Source organism: Zootoca vivipara, chromosome 15 (assembly GCF_963506605.1).
Source record: "Zootoca vivipara chromosome 15, rZooViv1.1, whole genome shotgun sequence".
NCBI classification, from domain to species: domain Eukaryota; kingdom Metazoa; phylum Chordata; class Lepidosauria; order Squamata; family Lacertidae; genus Zootoca; species Zootoca vivipara.
Window position 1 is genome coordinate 44867977 of NC_083290.1, and position 15285 is coordinate 44883261.

The 15285-nt window shown below is 45.9% G+C and overlaps 1 protein-coding gene across 3 annotated transcripts in view; it reads left to right on the plus strand.

Moving 5' to 3' along the window:
* The window catches only part of TACC1 (transforming acidic coiled-coil containing protein 1), a 66020-nt gene extending 53980 nt beyond the window's left edge, over window positions 1-12040 (plus strand). For all 3 annotated transcript variants that reach the window (XM_035138972.2, XM_035138970.2, XM_035138971.2), the window contains exons 7-13: window positions 2546-2686; window positions 4195-4271; window positions 5292-5335; window positions 6482-6642; window positions 7981-8087; window positions 8842-8962; window positions 10125-12040. In XM_035138972.2, coding sequence (XP_034994863.2) covers window positions 2546-2686; window positions 4195-4271; window positions 5292-5335; window positions 6482-6642; window positions 7981-8087; window positions 8842-8962; window positions 10125-10193 — 720 coding nt within the window. In that variant the 3' untranslated portion in view covers window positions 10194-12040. The remainder of the gene's footprint in view (window positions 1-2545; window positions 2687-4194; window positions 4272-5291; window positions 5336-6481; window positions 6643-7980; window positions 8088-8841; window positions 8963-10124) is intronic.
* The last annotated feature ends 3245 nt before the right edge of the window (window positions 12041-15285 follow it).

Sequence of the window (15285 nt, forward strand, 5' to 3'; positions counted from 1 at the left end):
GTGGAGGGGGGAGCTTCTCCCCCTCCCTCAATCTTACAGTACTACGGGGCAGGCAGTTTTTGTTGGGATTGCGTGTAGGAAGCTTCCTTATGCAAAGCCACAGCCGTTGCTCCCTGGAGCTCGGTTTTGCCTCCAGGGGGTCCCAGTGTGACCTGGAGATGCAAGGACTGAACTAGAGAGCCTCTGCATGCTGTGGATGTGGGCTGCAAGCAGAATGTGAACATGGGTGCTCTCTTCAAAGTTTTCAACGAAGGGATGTGGGAGACGAGCTGTGTCTCCGAGGGCCTCTGTTGGCAGCTCTGCTGAGAGAGCCCCTGGCTGGAATAAAGGCCTCTTGGCAGCAACATCCACCTCATACATTTAAAGTGCTGTGACACCACTTTAAACATGTGTGGCTTCCTCCACAAAGAATTCTGGGGGCTGCAGTTTGTTAGAAGACCCCCATTCCCCTCCCCAAGCTACTACTCCCAAAGTTCCCTATGATGAATGATTGATTGTTAAATGGTTGATTGAATGGGGATCTCCTAACAACTCTCAGCTCTCAGCTGCAGCTCCCAGAATTTTGGGGGAGGATGTGGCTGTTTAAAGTGGCATTATGGTACTGTAAAGATATTGAGGGGAGGGGAAGAGAAGGGATAGAAAAGGGCAGATTTAAAATGAATCATGCCACTTTTTCTAGGACGGATCAGGGCTGGTTTTTACTTTGCAGCAGCCTCTCTCCAAATTTTGCAACCAAAGGATGCGTTATTGTGTTTAAAATGAAATGGTGCAAAAAGTTGCATGGGCCTGCTCAATTTATTAAAATCTGAGGCTGTGATGTTCAGGTTTTCTTTTGTTTTTAACCTACTTTGCAAGTATTATAGTGGCAAGAGCAGGGATACTGTCATCGTGTTTCTTTCCCTGAAGTGCTCTATGGAGGGAACCCAAAGGAGATGTAGGCAGGTAGCACTGCGAGGGAGAAAATAGCCAGGGACCCACCCACCACCCACTTCCATCACATTAGTTCTCATATTCTGAAACTCAAAATAACAGTGTACAGTGGAACCTTGGTTCTCGAATGGCTTAGTTGATGAACAAATCAGAACCCGAACGCCACAAACCTGGAAGTAATGGTTCAGGTTTGAGAATGTTTTTCGGAAGCCGAATGTTCAATGTGGCTGTTGGCTATTGTTTCCAAGGTGCCTGCGCCAATCAGAAGCGGCACCTTGGTTTTCAAATGTTCCTGAAGTCAAACAGACTTCTGGAACGGATTACATTTGAGAACCAAGGTACCACTGTAATCATATACTGTACATTGCAGTCTGCCATGGATGCTTTAGCTGAGATTCCTGCATTGCAGGGGGTTGGACTAGATGACCCTTGGGATCCCTTCCAACTCTATGGTTCTATGATTCTGTGCTTACTTGGATGTAAGTTACATTGAGTTCAGAGGAGCTCACCTCAGGTAACAGGTTGAATTATGCAAGTGAATACAGTTGCACACATTTTGCAATGTACACACACCTGGCTAATTTTGTTGACAGCTGCTTTTGTGCAGGACTTTGGGGTGGAGTGGAGAGCAAACTACACAAAAGTTAGGTGTGAAATGTGAAAGAGCAGCTTCAGAAATTACCCTGGAAGCACCAAAAGAAGTTGCATGAGATAGTAATACATCTCAGGGGGGGGGGTATTAATTATACCTCAAACCTATTTTAGAGATGGGGAGTTTATGTAGTCCCAAACAGCAGGGCCAGCTTGTGACATTTTTCTGCCTGAGGCAAAGTCCAAGACCACAGACTTGTAGAATTGTAGAGTTGGAAGTAACTCTGAGGATCATCTAGTCCAGCCCCCTGCAATGCAGGAATAGGCAGTTTCCTCATACAGGGATTGAACCTCATTTTAGACTCAGAATTGTAGAGTTAGATACAGCCCTGTATGGTTGATGTATCAGCCCCTTGGTGCTGCCCTGACCACCTTTGCTGCTTCTTTTTTCCTCTGTCTTTATGGTTATGGTGATATATCCATGGAAGACTCAAGATCCAAACAGGATAGTTTATAGAGCTTTCAAAACATGTGTGTGTTAGAGGCTGGGACCAGTTTGCCTGGCCACAGCCCTTCCCCCTTCTTGGACATTTTCCCCTCCTCCTCAGACTTTCCACAGGATTTTAGACTTCAAAGAACCACAGATTTCCCCCCCCCCCATCATCATTTTCCAGAAACAATTGAAGACATTTTTGTTCCAACAACCTTTCCCAAGTGGATGGCTAGGGATCTCTGCTGTGGTCTCAATGTTATGTTTGTGTTTTAAATTGTATTCTATTTTTTGTGTCCTTTTAAACTTTTTTATACTTGTTTTTATTATATCTTTTTCCATTGCCTTGAAATATGTATGTGGAAGGTGGTTTATAAGTTTTGGGTTGTATCCAAAGTTGCCCTGAGTAACATGTTCCCATCTCCTTGGAACTCTTGTTTGGACCACTGGAATCAGGGGAACAAGTTCAGGAAAAACTTTACAGTTCGAAAGGGATGGCTGGTTTTTGTCTTGACGCCGCCCTTCTTTCCACAGGGAACTTCTGAACTATCCTCTGGGGAAAAGGCCTCGGGAACTGCACCCCAGGACACGCCAGGGAGTGCTGAAAGCCCCCTAGATGCAATTTGCCTCAGTGAATCTGATAAGATGGCAGTTCTGACTCTGATCAGAGAGGAGGTAAGAGCTGCACCCTTGGGTGGGGTGGGGTGGGTGTGTGACCCCCATCAGGATGTCAACAATGTAAGGATCGCTGTTGCTCTGTGTTTTTGGAGTGTGTGTTTTGGGTATGTTAATTTAAGTCACTTAAATAATGAAGACAGTGTTCGGAGGGAAAATAAATCCTGATAACAATTTACTGAGGAAACTGAACAGAAAACTGTAAATTTGAGGGGAGAGGTGTTGTCATTCTTATTTCAGGCCTTGTACATAGCAGGGAGAAATTCAACTAAACATAGACAGGAAAGGACACAGCCAATTGGGTGAAGATCATACCATTCCGACTGGTTGCTGAGCAACACCCCCCTCCCCTCTTGTCTAGCTGACTTTAACACTTACAGGATTAACCCTTAAGTTGCACACAGAATGATCTCTGTCATTGCAATTCCAGTGGGGTTATGTTTGAGAACAGTGCTTTGTCACTAAGAATGATAAATTACTTTTAAAATCAGTTACAAAATGTTGAGGTAGAAATGGTCTATAGAGCCATCTGTTTTTAAAAAGCAGGGATGGGCAACCTGCAGCCTCAGGCCTAATAGCCAAAGGCTTCTGTGAGTGATCAGTCCCTCTCCTGTCACTCCTGGGAGGAAGAGGGAATGAGAAAGAAAAGGCAGAAAGAGAATGTCCTGCCCCCACCACAGCCCCCACAGACTGCCCCTGAGGCACTGGCCTTCAAACTGTTGGGTCAGCACCCACTGCCAGGACATCACAGCATGACCAAGGGAGAGTCACCAGAGCAGCGCTGCCACTATGCAAATTCAGAAATGGGTCCCCAAATGTATGTTTGGGTTGAAGCTGCGTTCCAGGTCTGCAAAGGCTGAGGACTACCCTAAGAGAAAAGCTTGCCCACCTCATTGTATGGCGTGCAAGGGATCAGGGTTTTCAACCAGGAATCTTCTGATCCGAGGTCTAAGCCTGTGAGCTACAGAGCACTCAGGCTTTGCAGCCTCTTCAAACGCAGACAAGGACATCAGCTCCTCTGACTGGCAGGCAGTATCAACTGGCCAGGGCTGGCAATAAATGCCAGGAGACTGCTCTAGCTCTTTCTCAGACTCACTGTTCTGCCCTCTGGAATTGAGAGAACCACAGCCTGGGCCTGAGCCTGAGCCTGTGAAAGCAGAAGGTCGCCTTGTCCAAAGTCCGCTAGTGCCTCAGAAGCGCTGGGGTCTACGCCTGCCAGGGGGGTCCTCCCAGTCTGAGGTGGGTGGCGTTTACATGCAAGCTACTAGACACGTGGGGATGAAGGGACACTTCTTGCCCACAGAAAGGGGTGCCATGTCAATTTAAAAGTGGCAGGCAGAGTTTTTACATTTGCACCTGACCACTCCCGATATGTGCCTTCTGCTCTGAGTCTATCCCATTAGGTATTTTTCAAAATGCCTCGTAGTGGCTTCACACATTACTTTTTACACTTAGGAGGGCTCTCAAATGGAAAGCTAAAGGCTGTTCTTTGTTCCCATGTTTTGTAGATCATCTCCAAAGAGATTGAAGCAAACGATTGGAAGTGGAAATATGAAGGAAGCCGGCAGGAGGTTCTGGAAATGAGGTAACTCTCTCCATCCAGCCCAGGGCCCTGGTGGGGACGTAAATTGCCCCCTCTCCTGTAGTTGGATTAATCATTTGATGAGCAAGGAGAGTGATAGCCCCCTACCTCAGCTGATGTACATGTGGGTGGGTATAATTTTTTATTTCATAAAATTTATATACCAATTGATTGTAAAAACAAACAAACAAAATACCCTGAAAACTGTATTATTCAAAATAATAAAGCAATAAAATTACTGGTAGAATCAGTTAAGAATAAGTATTTAAAACATTTAAAAAATTGATAAAATAAAAACATATTGGAACACATGCTAACATTTATCTATATTTGGGTAGGCTTGTCTAAACAAAAATGTTTTTCGCAGGCATCCAAAAGAGTACGGTGACATGCTCTCTTAAGTGTGTAGAAAGGCAACATCCACTTTTGTCCGCCCTTGCCCATTGGCATGCAGCCTCTGGAGGGTTGGCCAAGGGCAAGTGTAGCCCCCAACTGAAAAAAGGCCATCCCTGGCCTAGGAATTTGACCTGGGCAGGGAAGACCCCAAGTCAATCTCCACTCAGCCACAAGACTTCCTGGGTGATCATCATCTTGTCCCTCTCAATACAACCTGCCTACCTTACAAGGTGGTTGTGAAGATAAAAGAGCAGGACCTTTGTGTGCACCATATTAGGAGAAGGAACAGGATAGAAGTGGAATAAATTTGTACACGTTTGTTTGTTTGTTTGGATGTTAAACAAAAAAATGTGTCAGTTTTATTTACCTACATTTTTTGAAAGAGTTATGGAAGCCATACAGATCTATGCAGTGAAATGGATGTGCATGTAACCATTCTCAAGTTTGCATGCATCTTAAGATGCCTGCAGAAGAGAAACTTGAGTGATGGCTGTCTGTCTGTCTTGCATAAGGATGAAATAATGTAAAAGGCATCCGGCACTAGGATGAGTGGGTGGAGCTGGTTCACTGAAGCAAGAAGTGAGCAATTCTGATTCTTGTGTGCTGTTTCCTGACTTTTCTGTCTAGGAAGATTGTGGCTGAATACGAGAAGACCATCGCCCAGATGATAGGTAAGCCATGGCTTTGTGGGCAGAAGGGACAAGAAAGCTAACCAGCCCAGTGCCTCACCCTCTACAGGCCATAAATGGGCAGGAGGCCTATCTTTGTATACTGCCCTGTCTATACCCGTAGATCTCAGGGCTGTTCACAAAAGCAGTTTCAGTGCAGCGTGTTTGGTCTCTGTGTCTGCGACATGACGGGCCAACTTTTCAAGTGGTAGCTTGGAGTCTGGTCAGCACTTGGAGAAGCAGTTATGGTCAAGTCTCCGTGTAAATGCTGCAAACATGATAAGAGCCAGATAGATTAGGTCCAAGGCCTATCTAGTCCAGCACCCTGTTCTCACAGTGGCCAACCAGATGCCCATAATAAGATTTTTTTTATTTGTACCCCTCCCATCTGACTGGGTTGCCCCAGCCACTCAGGGCGGCTTCCAGCATAATAAAAACACAGCAAACATCAAACATTAAAAACTTCTGGATACAAGGCTGCCTTCGGAGGTCTTCGGAAAGTTGTGGGGTTGTTTATTTGTTTGACATCTGGTGGGAGGGCGTTCCACAGGGTGAGCGCCACCACCAAGAACGCCCTCTGCCTGGTTCCCTGGCTCCGCAGAGGCAGAACAGAGCACAAGAGCACTCCTTTTAAAAAATATTGGCTAACTGGTGGGAAATAGCAGATATCAAGGTTAGGATACTTCTCCATTTGGAATTAGTATCTGAAGTGTGCATGCACACGAAAGCTTATACCAGAACAAACTTAGTTGGTCTATAAGGTGCTACTGGGCTTTTTTTTATTCCCGACTATGTCAGACCAACACGTCTACCCACCTGAATTTGGAATTAAGTTAGCCTTCCCCAACCTGGTGCTCTTCAGAGGTTTTGACACCAACCCGTCTCCATTTAGTTCAGCCTTGGCCCAACCTTCAGTCGCTAATGGGAGTTGTCATCCCAAACCTCCTGAGGCTGCCAGGTCCAGTGAAGGATGAACTAAACCTTTGGCAGAGCTCTTGAACACGTGCCAAGCTGCCCTCCTGCCCTGCCGTTTAGCACTGTCTTCTCCGATAGGAATCACAGCTGGGGAAGAAGGAACTCCTAACTGCTACTTAGGAGCCAATACTTTCCAGGCAGGCTTAATGGTCTCCTTTTCATTTGAATCCACAGAGGATGAACAGAGAACGAACATGGCATCCCAGAAGAGTCTTCAGCAACTGACGATGGAGAAGGAGCAGGCTCTGTCTGACCTGAATTCTGTGGAGCGGTCCCTTTCCGACCTGTTCAGGAGATATGAGAACCTGAAGGGGGTCCTGGAAGGCTTTAAGAAGGTCCTTTCTCTGCATAAAAAGGCCTTTTCTCCTTCTTACCTGTAGCTCAGAATCCCTGCCTTGTCTGCTGTAGGCCAGAGGTTGGGGACCTGTGGGCTCCAGAAGTTCCTGGACCCCTAACCATTGGCCCTGCTGGCTGGGCTGATGGGAGTTTGAATGCAGCAATTTCTGAAGGGCCACAGGTACCCTGATGCAGGAGGGTTATCTTTTTTCCGGGTGAAATTGAATTTTTGCACTTTTTTCAGTGAGGGGGTCTTAAAAATATGTTTTGGGGTGTGATTCAAATCTGCTATTCTTTTTGTGATTGGACAATATTCAGTAAATCTATGTCTGAGGAAGAAGCACATGATCTGCTTTCGGAAAACCAAAGAAAACCAAATAATTTTAATTTGACCTTCTGAGAATGTCAGGAATGCCTTATTATTATTAACAATAATAATATATAGTAAAACTGCAAGTACTTGGTAAGCATTTTTAATTATTTCTGGGCAGTTTTACACACATTTTACTTAGCAAGTGAAATTAAATTATATTACCATATTTTTTCGTGTATAATACGCCCCTGTGTATAAGACTACCCCTATTTTGGGGGGCTCCAAATTAAGGAAATGGTGGGAGATTGCCCAGAGTTGATAAGCTTTTGGAGGGGGGAGGCACAGTTGTTTAGGTTTTTGGGGGGAGGTTGCCAACAATCACTCACCCACCTGTCCGCCACTGCCAATCGCACGCTTCACCAGAGCCACCAGTTATCTGTCCGATCACCGCCAGCAGCTGACAATCAACTGCACAATTGCTGTATTTTAGCAGAGGAAATAATCCCTCTCATATATTATTGCATTTATTCCCCTGTATTAGTCAAGGGTTTAGGGATTAAGCCTCTTGCAAATTCTCTCATCTTTTTTTAAAACACCTAGTTTATGAAGGTGTATTCTTTAATATTTATTATCCAAATGGGTGCATTCATTTTGATGAATGTATAATCGCCATTGAAAGGCTGGATCCAGAACTGGCAGCCCTTTTGACTGATAGGTGGGGGCCAGTCTGTTTCCTGACATCACATGGCATCAGGCAATTCAGATTTTCCCCAATGGGGCAGTATCAGGAAGCCAACAATTTTGCTCCAGGTCAGATTTCAGTCCACGCTGGAGAAGAATTTAGAGGCTTGTGACGCTTGAATGCTATTTCCCTATGGACTTTAAGAAGCCTTTGAAGTACTTTCCCCAAGTTCAGCTCTGGAGAACTTTGCTAGCTTCTCCATCTTGATGCTCTGCTAGTTGGCACACTTGCATCTTTTGTTTGCTAAACCTTTTGCATCTTCCCCCAACTTTTGTTTTCTAGAACGAGGACGCATTGAAGAAATGTGCTCAGGATTATCTCAATCGGGTCAAGCAAGAAGAGCAGCGGTACCAGGCCTTGAAAATCCATGCTGAGGAGAAGTTGGACAAGTAAGGAATTTTCGGCTTTCAGGAAAGAGAGAATGGCAACACTGAACTGTGGTTAACAGAAAGTGGGGGTGAAAGCTTCCAGATTCCTCCCTGTGGGTGTGCTGGAGGAGGAGGAGAAGGGGAATCAAGTGAGGCCAGAGGAAGGTTCTCATGGTGTCTTGATTGGGGGGGATGGGGGAGCAAAAGCGTCTTTGCCTGCAACAGAATATACAAGTACAAGCTCAAGTTTCAAGAATAATGATGGTGATAAGCAGTTGAAGGATCAGTGGTGGCTGATCCCCTTTGGGGGGGGGGTGATAAGGTGGAAGCAGAGTGAACAACAGCTGGTGCAGCCAGAGCCAGCAACAAGCAGAGCTAGTTAATTTTAGTTTTGTCCCCATCCTCCTCCATGCTGGGTTCTACACAGGGAAACACTGAGACTTAAGGCAGAGGAGGCTCAGAAGGCAGGCAGGGCAGCCGTCTGAGGGCAGAGCAAGGTTTGTGGGCAGAGCTACCTGTTTGCTGCGATGGACCAACCTCCACTGCCAAAGGATTGCAGCGCATCATGCATAATATCAACAGTGGGCTGCTATATTGCGGACAGCAAATCCTGCAGTTGAGAGCCTTCACCCGCAAACTGAGAGTCAGTTTTCTCTGCTAAGGACATTTTTATAACAGCCTAGCTGAGCACAATCCTGTCACTCTCAAGGGCCATCCAGAAGATCAACCTTATTTGCATCTCTGTTTCTCTTGCTGTCTTCCCCCTTCAATGCAGAGCCAATGAAGAAATTGCTCAGGTGCGCAACAAGGCCAAAGCGGAGAGTGCAGCTCTTCATGCTGGGCTCCGAAAGGAACAAATGAAGGTGGAGTCTCTGGAGAGGGCCCTCCAGCAAAAGGTGATGGAGACTCTCTCATCTTTTTCCTGCTGCAAAGAAAGGAGCAAATTGTCTGAATCCACCACATGCTGCTTGAAATTCCTTTAACATGAACAGTACATTGAGCTTTCAGTATTCTCCTGATCTTGTGATATTGCTATTTTTTATTTTTCTTAATTGTTCAACGGCCTCATTCATTTATTGTGTTTTTACAATATTTCTATTGTGCTTCATTTGTCCTGTATTTTAATATTTTCTTCAGTGTTGTGGGAGCCTTATATACTGAAGGGTGGTACAATCCTGACGATGATATACAGTCATCTGTGTTCCAAATAGTACTCCTGAATCTGTTTGGGTTAACTTGGTTATGTTGGTTGATTTCCTCAATACCAAGACCCTATTGCTATGGTCCCTAACTTGACACCCACCTTGGTGCCTGCAAAAGCCCTTCCTGGGTTTCTTTTTCAAATACTGAGTTTGGGGGGACTTCTTGTTCTGGAGGATGGTGTGCTTACCGACTTCTTCTGTCAGTGTTTGATTTGGTTTGGGGTGTGTGTGGATGTTTTGCCTGTTTGGGGGGCATTTTTTGATGCTCACAACAATTTTTTAGGTTTCCAAATGTGGCCCAGGGCACAGAAAGGTGACCTAGTTGAAACTATGAAAATAAGATTGCACAAGCATTTAAAGGAGACTCCATTACACTACCGTTGCCTTATTGGATTTTGCAGGTTTCAACTTTTGCAAGTCTGTGTTGTTTTTTTAATGGAAATGCTCTACAGCAGGGATTGGGATCCTGTGTGGAGTCCGCCAGCAGGTGTGCTTGATTGCAGGCTCCCCATCCCTGGACTGTGGCCACTGCTTATACCAGAGCTTTCCAAACTTTTCATGTTGGTGACATACTTTTTAGACATGCATCATTTCACGATACAATAATTCAGTTTTTCTAGCACTAACCCCTTTCCAGTCCCAGGAGGAATAGCATTCACGTGAAACGCCTACACACTGTAGGCAACATGCGAATGTGTCGCAACACACAGTTTGGAAAGCTCTGGCTTATCCCATTATCCCATTCGCCAGCCCAAGCCCTCTGCATTCTCTTGCATCCAATGATGGCAACAAGAAAGGAGATTTAAGAATGTGTCATTAGCAGCTGTTCACTTCTGACATTTTGTGTGTTTTTCAGAACCAGGAAATTGAAGAACTGACCAAGATCTGCGATGAGCTGATTGCCAAGCTAGGAAAGGCTGACTGACCCCTCTCTCTCATCCAGAGCAACCATGCTCTGCTACTTCCTGTCGTCTATTTGCATCTTCAAGTGAGCACCCTGCCTTATTTTCCAGAACTAATCTTCCCCCTGCTGTAGGAGAGGGGAAAGCACATGCACTTGCCTTCTGTATCAAGCAGTCTTTACCTGCAAGAGGCCCTATTACCGTATGTATTCATTTCCAACATTACACACCAATCCAGGTCTCCTCCTTGGCTTCACTTCCGCTGTCCACTTTTTGTAGCCCAGCTGCAATTGGTGAGGCATATGCAGTATATACATATTTTATTTGCCACTCTGCTCTGCAACTAGGTGGGGCTCCAGCCCACACAAGATGCTGCATTTGCTGCCTTGAGAGCTGGTGCCTGATGAAAAGGGACATTGCTGTGAATACCTGCCGATGGGAGTGGCCAGGAGGAGGGGCCGTTTACCTAAACAGGTGCTTTGCCATATGCGGTTGCAGTGAGCATGCGGAAGGCACAAGTGAGGTATGAAGAAAGCTGCATCGGAGGGGATGTGCAACGAGGCTAGTTTGAATACAGCTGTTGCATGACACAGGCTGAGGGTGGATCACATCTAGAATTCAAATTAGGGTCTACTGGATTGTGCAAGAGCAAGTCTTTGTGAGCCATGATTGGCAATGAAAAAGGCAGTCCTTCAAGGCACCTTAAAGACTTTATAAGGTCTTGTAGACTAGAAGGTTTGTGCCATGATACATTTTCTTAAGGCTCTTGTGTGTGTTCAGGCACAGACCAACATAGGCTACTCTGCTGGAATTTCTCTTTTCAGTTAGTGCACTTTAATGCTGTGGCAGGAGGACAGTGTTCCCTCCCAGAGACAGAGAGAGTGCACATTTCCCAGAATGCACCTTGAATGCAGGACCTCCCAAGTGGGTAACAGCTCCTAGACATTGTAGAATATGAATATATAATCTCTTCCCTGTTAATGGGATTCTAGATGCTCCTGCCATCTCTTTGGAAACTGGGTGAAAGAATGGAAGGCAAACTATGCAGCAGACAGGGGCAGTTTTTAATGCAGTTGTGCTCACTAGCAGGAAGAGTTTTGGCACTGGGTTGCTCCATGCTCCACTGTCCCAGGTTGCTTTTATTTTTTGGTTGCTCATCGACCTTGTAATGGCTTCTGCAACTTAGTTCTGGTAGTGGCAGGTGCAGCCTGTTCCCATACTGTAAGAAGTGTATGATTCTCTCCCAAATGGTCAATGTAATGCAGGCAACCTGTGTCCTGAAAACAAAATCTGGGTGGAGGGGAAGGTTCTGGTGGTGTATTTTGGAATCTGTGCTTCCATATTGGACTGCCCGGGGCAGCCTTGCATCAGAAAAATCCAGACTGGATGATTCTCTTATATCTGGCTGATGACTAGTTAAATCGTCCAGTTGATTTGGTTTAACAGAACAGAACAGAAGCAATTTGCTAGTCTCTGGTTCCCAGCATGCCTTTCTCTCTCTGCTGTGAAAGCTAAACAGCCCTTTGCACAAAGGAGCCTGCCTATAAACCCAGTTATTGCTGTCTGCCACCGTACAATTGCTGCCACAAAGTCCCCAAGATATATATATTAACCTGACAGTTACTTTGGTTCCCTTGTACCATCCCAAAGGGTCTCTAGCCCCTGGGCCAGGATGCCCTGCGGCTGGGGCTGCTTTGTGCAGTGGGTGTGACTTGCTACCATCACACATTTGAGATGTATGATAATTTCCCTTTTCTATGTCAGGTAAATATTTGTAAGAGTTGTACTCACGCGAATGAGATTATAATAATGATTACTAATATATTTTTTTCCATGTCCCATTGCCTGAATAAAAATAAAGTGTTTCCAAGTTGGGAGTATTTGTTTTCCTTTTATTACTGTGCTTTATTTTCGGTGTGGGGCATGTGTGTGTGTGTGTGTGTGTGAGAGAGAGAGAGAGAGAGAGAGAGAGAGAGAGAGAAAGAGAGAGAGAGAGAGAGAGAGAGAGAGAGAGAGAGAGAGAGAGAGAGAGAAGGAAGGAGGTCTGTTTTGCTTCTACCCTCTTGTGACTTTCCAGTGAGACAAGGCAGGGGCGTACCCAGGATCAAAACTAGGGGGGGGGGGCAAGCCATGGTCGTTCAGGTTGTGACATTTCAGCACGGAAAAGGAGAATGAAACCATAATTTTAAGAAAATTATATATAATTATAGCAGTGCTTTATTACAGTAGTTATTACAATTATTTGCTTGGGGGAAAATTAATTTTTATTCTAGTTACATGTCTTACACTAATATCATTTTTCTTGAGTTTGAAGAAAACTTGTTCAAAACTTTCGTTTCAATCCAGTCCTGATTTTCCTTGAAGAATTTCCGATGGACGCTCATCAAACACAACCCAGTCAGTCTGTCCTCTCCCATTGTACTTCTGAGCCAGGTCTTTACCCTTCAAAATTTAATTTTCTACAGAAATTACTTAACTTATCTTTTTGGAACCAGTTTCTTATATCCATTTAGGCAGCCTCGATGTCTTCTAAATGTAAATAAGAAGGTAAACTAATAGCGGGCAGCTCAGTTTAGCGGCGGGCGGCTCAGTTTAGTGATGCGGAACTCACTAGACCCTTCTAGAAGATTCCCTCTTTTTTCTGCTAGAGCCTGCTAGAGACCTCTCCCACCCTTGAATCCCAATGGTTGGCTGACATAGATTCCTCTACCAGTCGCTAGGTGGCTCTAGATACTTCTCGGGGTTTTGCGCCATTTCAGTGTGGTAAACAACTGATTATTCACCATCGCCCTACCTAATTTTGTTTCATTTCATCACTTTATAACCATTTAATATTTTTTTCCTTCGGGGGGGCAGTTGCCCCCCCTCGCTGGGTATGCCCATGAGACAAGGCCAAACTGGGCAGCCAATGAGACTGCGTTCACACCATACATTAAAGCCCTGTGCTGCAGCTCTAAACAGCCATGACCTCCCCCAATGAATCCTGGGAGCTGCTAGGAGATGCCTATTGCCCTCCAGGAGCTCTCGGTGAAGGGGGATTTTTAAACCTAAACCTCTTGCTCAGGACACATTTTTCCTCACACAACTGTGCACTACTTCTCGGTGCTGAGGGAATGAGCCAGGGATGGGGAACTTGTAATGTGGCACTCCAGATAGTGTTGGAGTCTAAATCCCATCCTGGCCATGCTGAACTCCAACAACATCTGGTGGGCATCACATTGGCTGACTGCTGTGAACCTGTGGATCTGAGACCTGTGGATATAGGATGGTACAGTGCTTTTTTTTCTGGGGATGCATAGCCCTAAACAATTTGTGAGTCTTTGTACTTTTTTCCATTTACTGTATATATTTTCCCTGATTTGAACTATAAAAAGGTGGTTTTCTTCAGTCAAAATAAGAGATTTTATATATACTGTATATAGAAAAAAAAGCACTGGGGTGGTATACAAATACAAATAATAAAATGACCTAAAGGGCCCTGGGTCCTCCCCTCCTGGAATAATCCTTTCCGGAACACAGATGCTGCTGGGGTGGGTGTGTCAGGGTTTGACTCAATGTGGCACCTTTGCTCTCCCACTAGAGCAGCGTTTCCCAAACTTGGGTCTCCAGCTGGTTTTGGACTACAGTTCCCATCACCCCTGAGCACTGGTCTTACTAGCTAGGGTTGATGGAAGTTGTAGTCCAAAAACAGCTGGAGACCCAAGTTTGGGAAGCACTGCTCTAGAGGAAAGCCTGGTGTCCATGTGTTGGAGCTTGGTCCTATTCACACACCAACCAAAAGACAGAGGAGCTGAGCATGTGTAACGGGGGTGGGGGTGGGTGGTTAAGTCTGGGCGAAGGAGTGCCCCTTCTAAGGCACTCTGGGAGCAATGGAGACAAGTCCAAGGGTTTCCAAAAGGTAAAGGTTTTATTGAAAGAATATACAGTACCGTAATAAAGAGCAATGAAATGGTTAGCTGGAAGCAGTGTTTTTTTGGTTAACAAATGAGGTGCCAGTGCTCATCTCTTGATAAAAGTATCATACATGCCAGCAAAAGAAAAAAAAGGTGACAGCACTCCATACTGGTGAGTAAAGTAAAGGTAAAGGGACCCCTGACCCATTAGGTCCAGTCGTGACCGACTCTGGGGTTACGGTGCTCATCTCGCATTATTGGCCAAGGGAGCCGGCGTACAGTCATGTGGCCAGCATGACTGGCGAACCAGAGCAGTGCATGGAAACGCGTTTACCTTCCCACCGGTGTGTCAGAATGCATAGATAGAAGACAAATAACCGTTCTAGGGGTTTATTTCACTTACTTGCTTTTTCTTGAACAGATATGCATGTTCACTCAAGAAACAAGCCACTATGTAAAATAAGCCAACATGAAGTGAATGAAACACATTGTTGGTGTGTCAGAATGCATAGATACAAGAGAAATAAGCGTTCTGGGTTTTTTTTTTCACTTACTTGCTAGGAGCTAGCTAAGAGCACCCATCCACCTCTCTCTTTGATGGTGTTTCCTGCTTGGCAGGGGGTTGGACTGGATGGCCCTTGTGGTCTCTTCCAACTCTATGATTCTATGATTCTCTCTTCCCCCCACCCCAGCTTGAAGCCAGCTAAGAGCACCCATCCCTCTCTCTCTCTGCCCTCCCCAGCTGGGAGCCAGCTAGGAGCACTCATCCACCTCTCTCTCTCCGCCCAGCTAGGAGTACCCATCCACCTCTCTCCCCCCCCAGCTAGGAGCACCCATCCATCTCTCCCCCCCACCCCAGTTGTGAGTCAGCTAAGAGCACTCATCCACCTCTCCGGCCCCAGCTAGGAGCCAGCTAGGAGCACCCACCCATCTCTCTCCTCCCCAGCTAGGAGCACCCATCTCATCCACCTCTTTCTATCTCCACAGGAGCACCCATCCACCTCTCCCCCCCCAGCTAGGAGCACCCATCCACCTCTCTCTCTCCCCATTCCAGCTTGAAGCCAGCGAAGAGCACCCATCCACCACTCTCTCTCTCTCCCCAGCTAGGAGCACCCATCCCCAACCGACTCTCCCCCCCCCCAGCTAGGAGTCAGCTAGGAGCATTCATCCACATCTCTCTCTCCCCCCCCAGCTAGGAGCACCCATCCACCTCCCCCCCAGC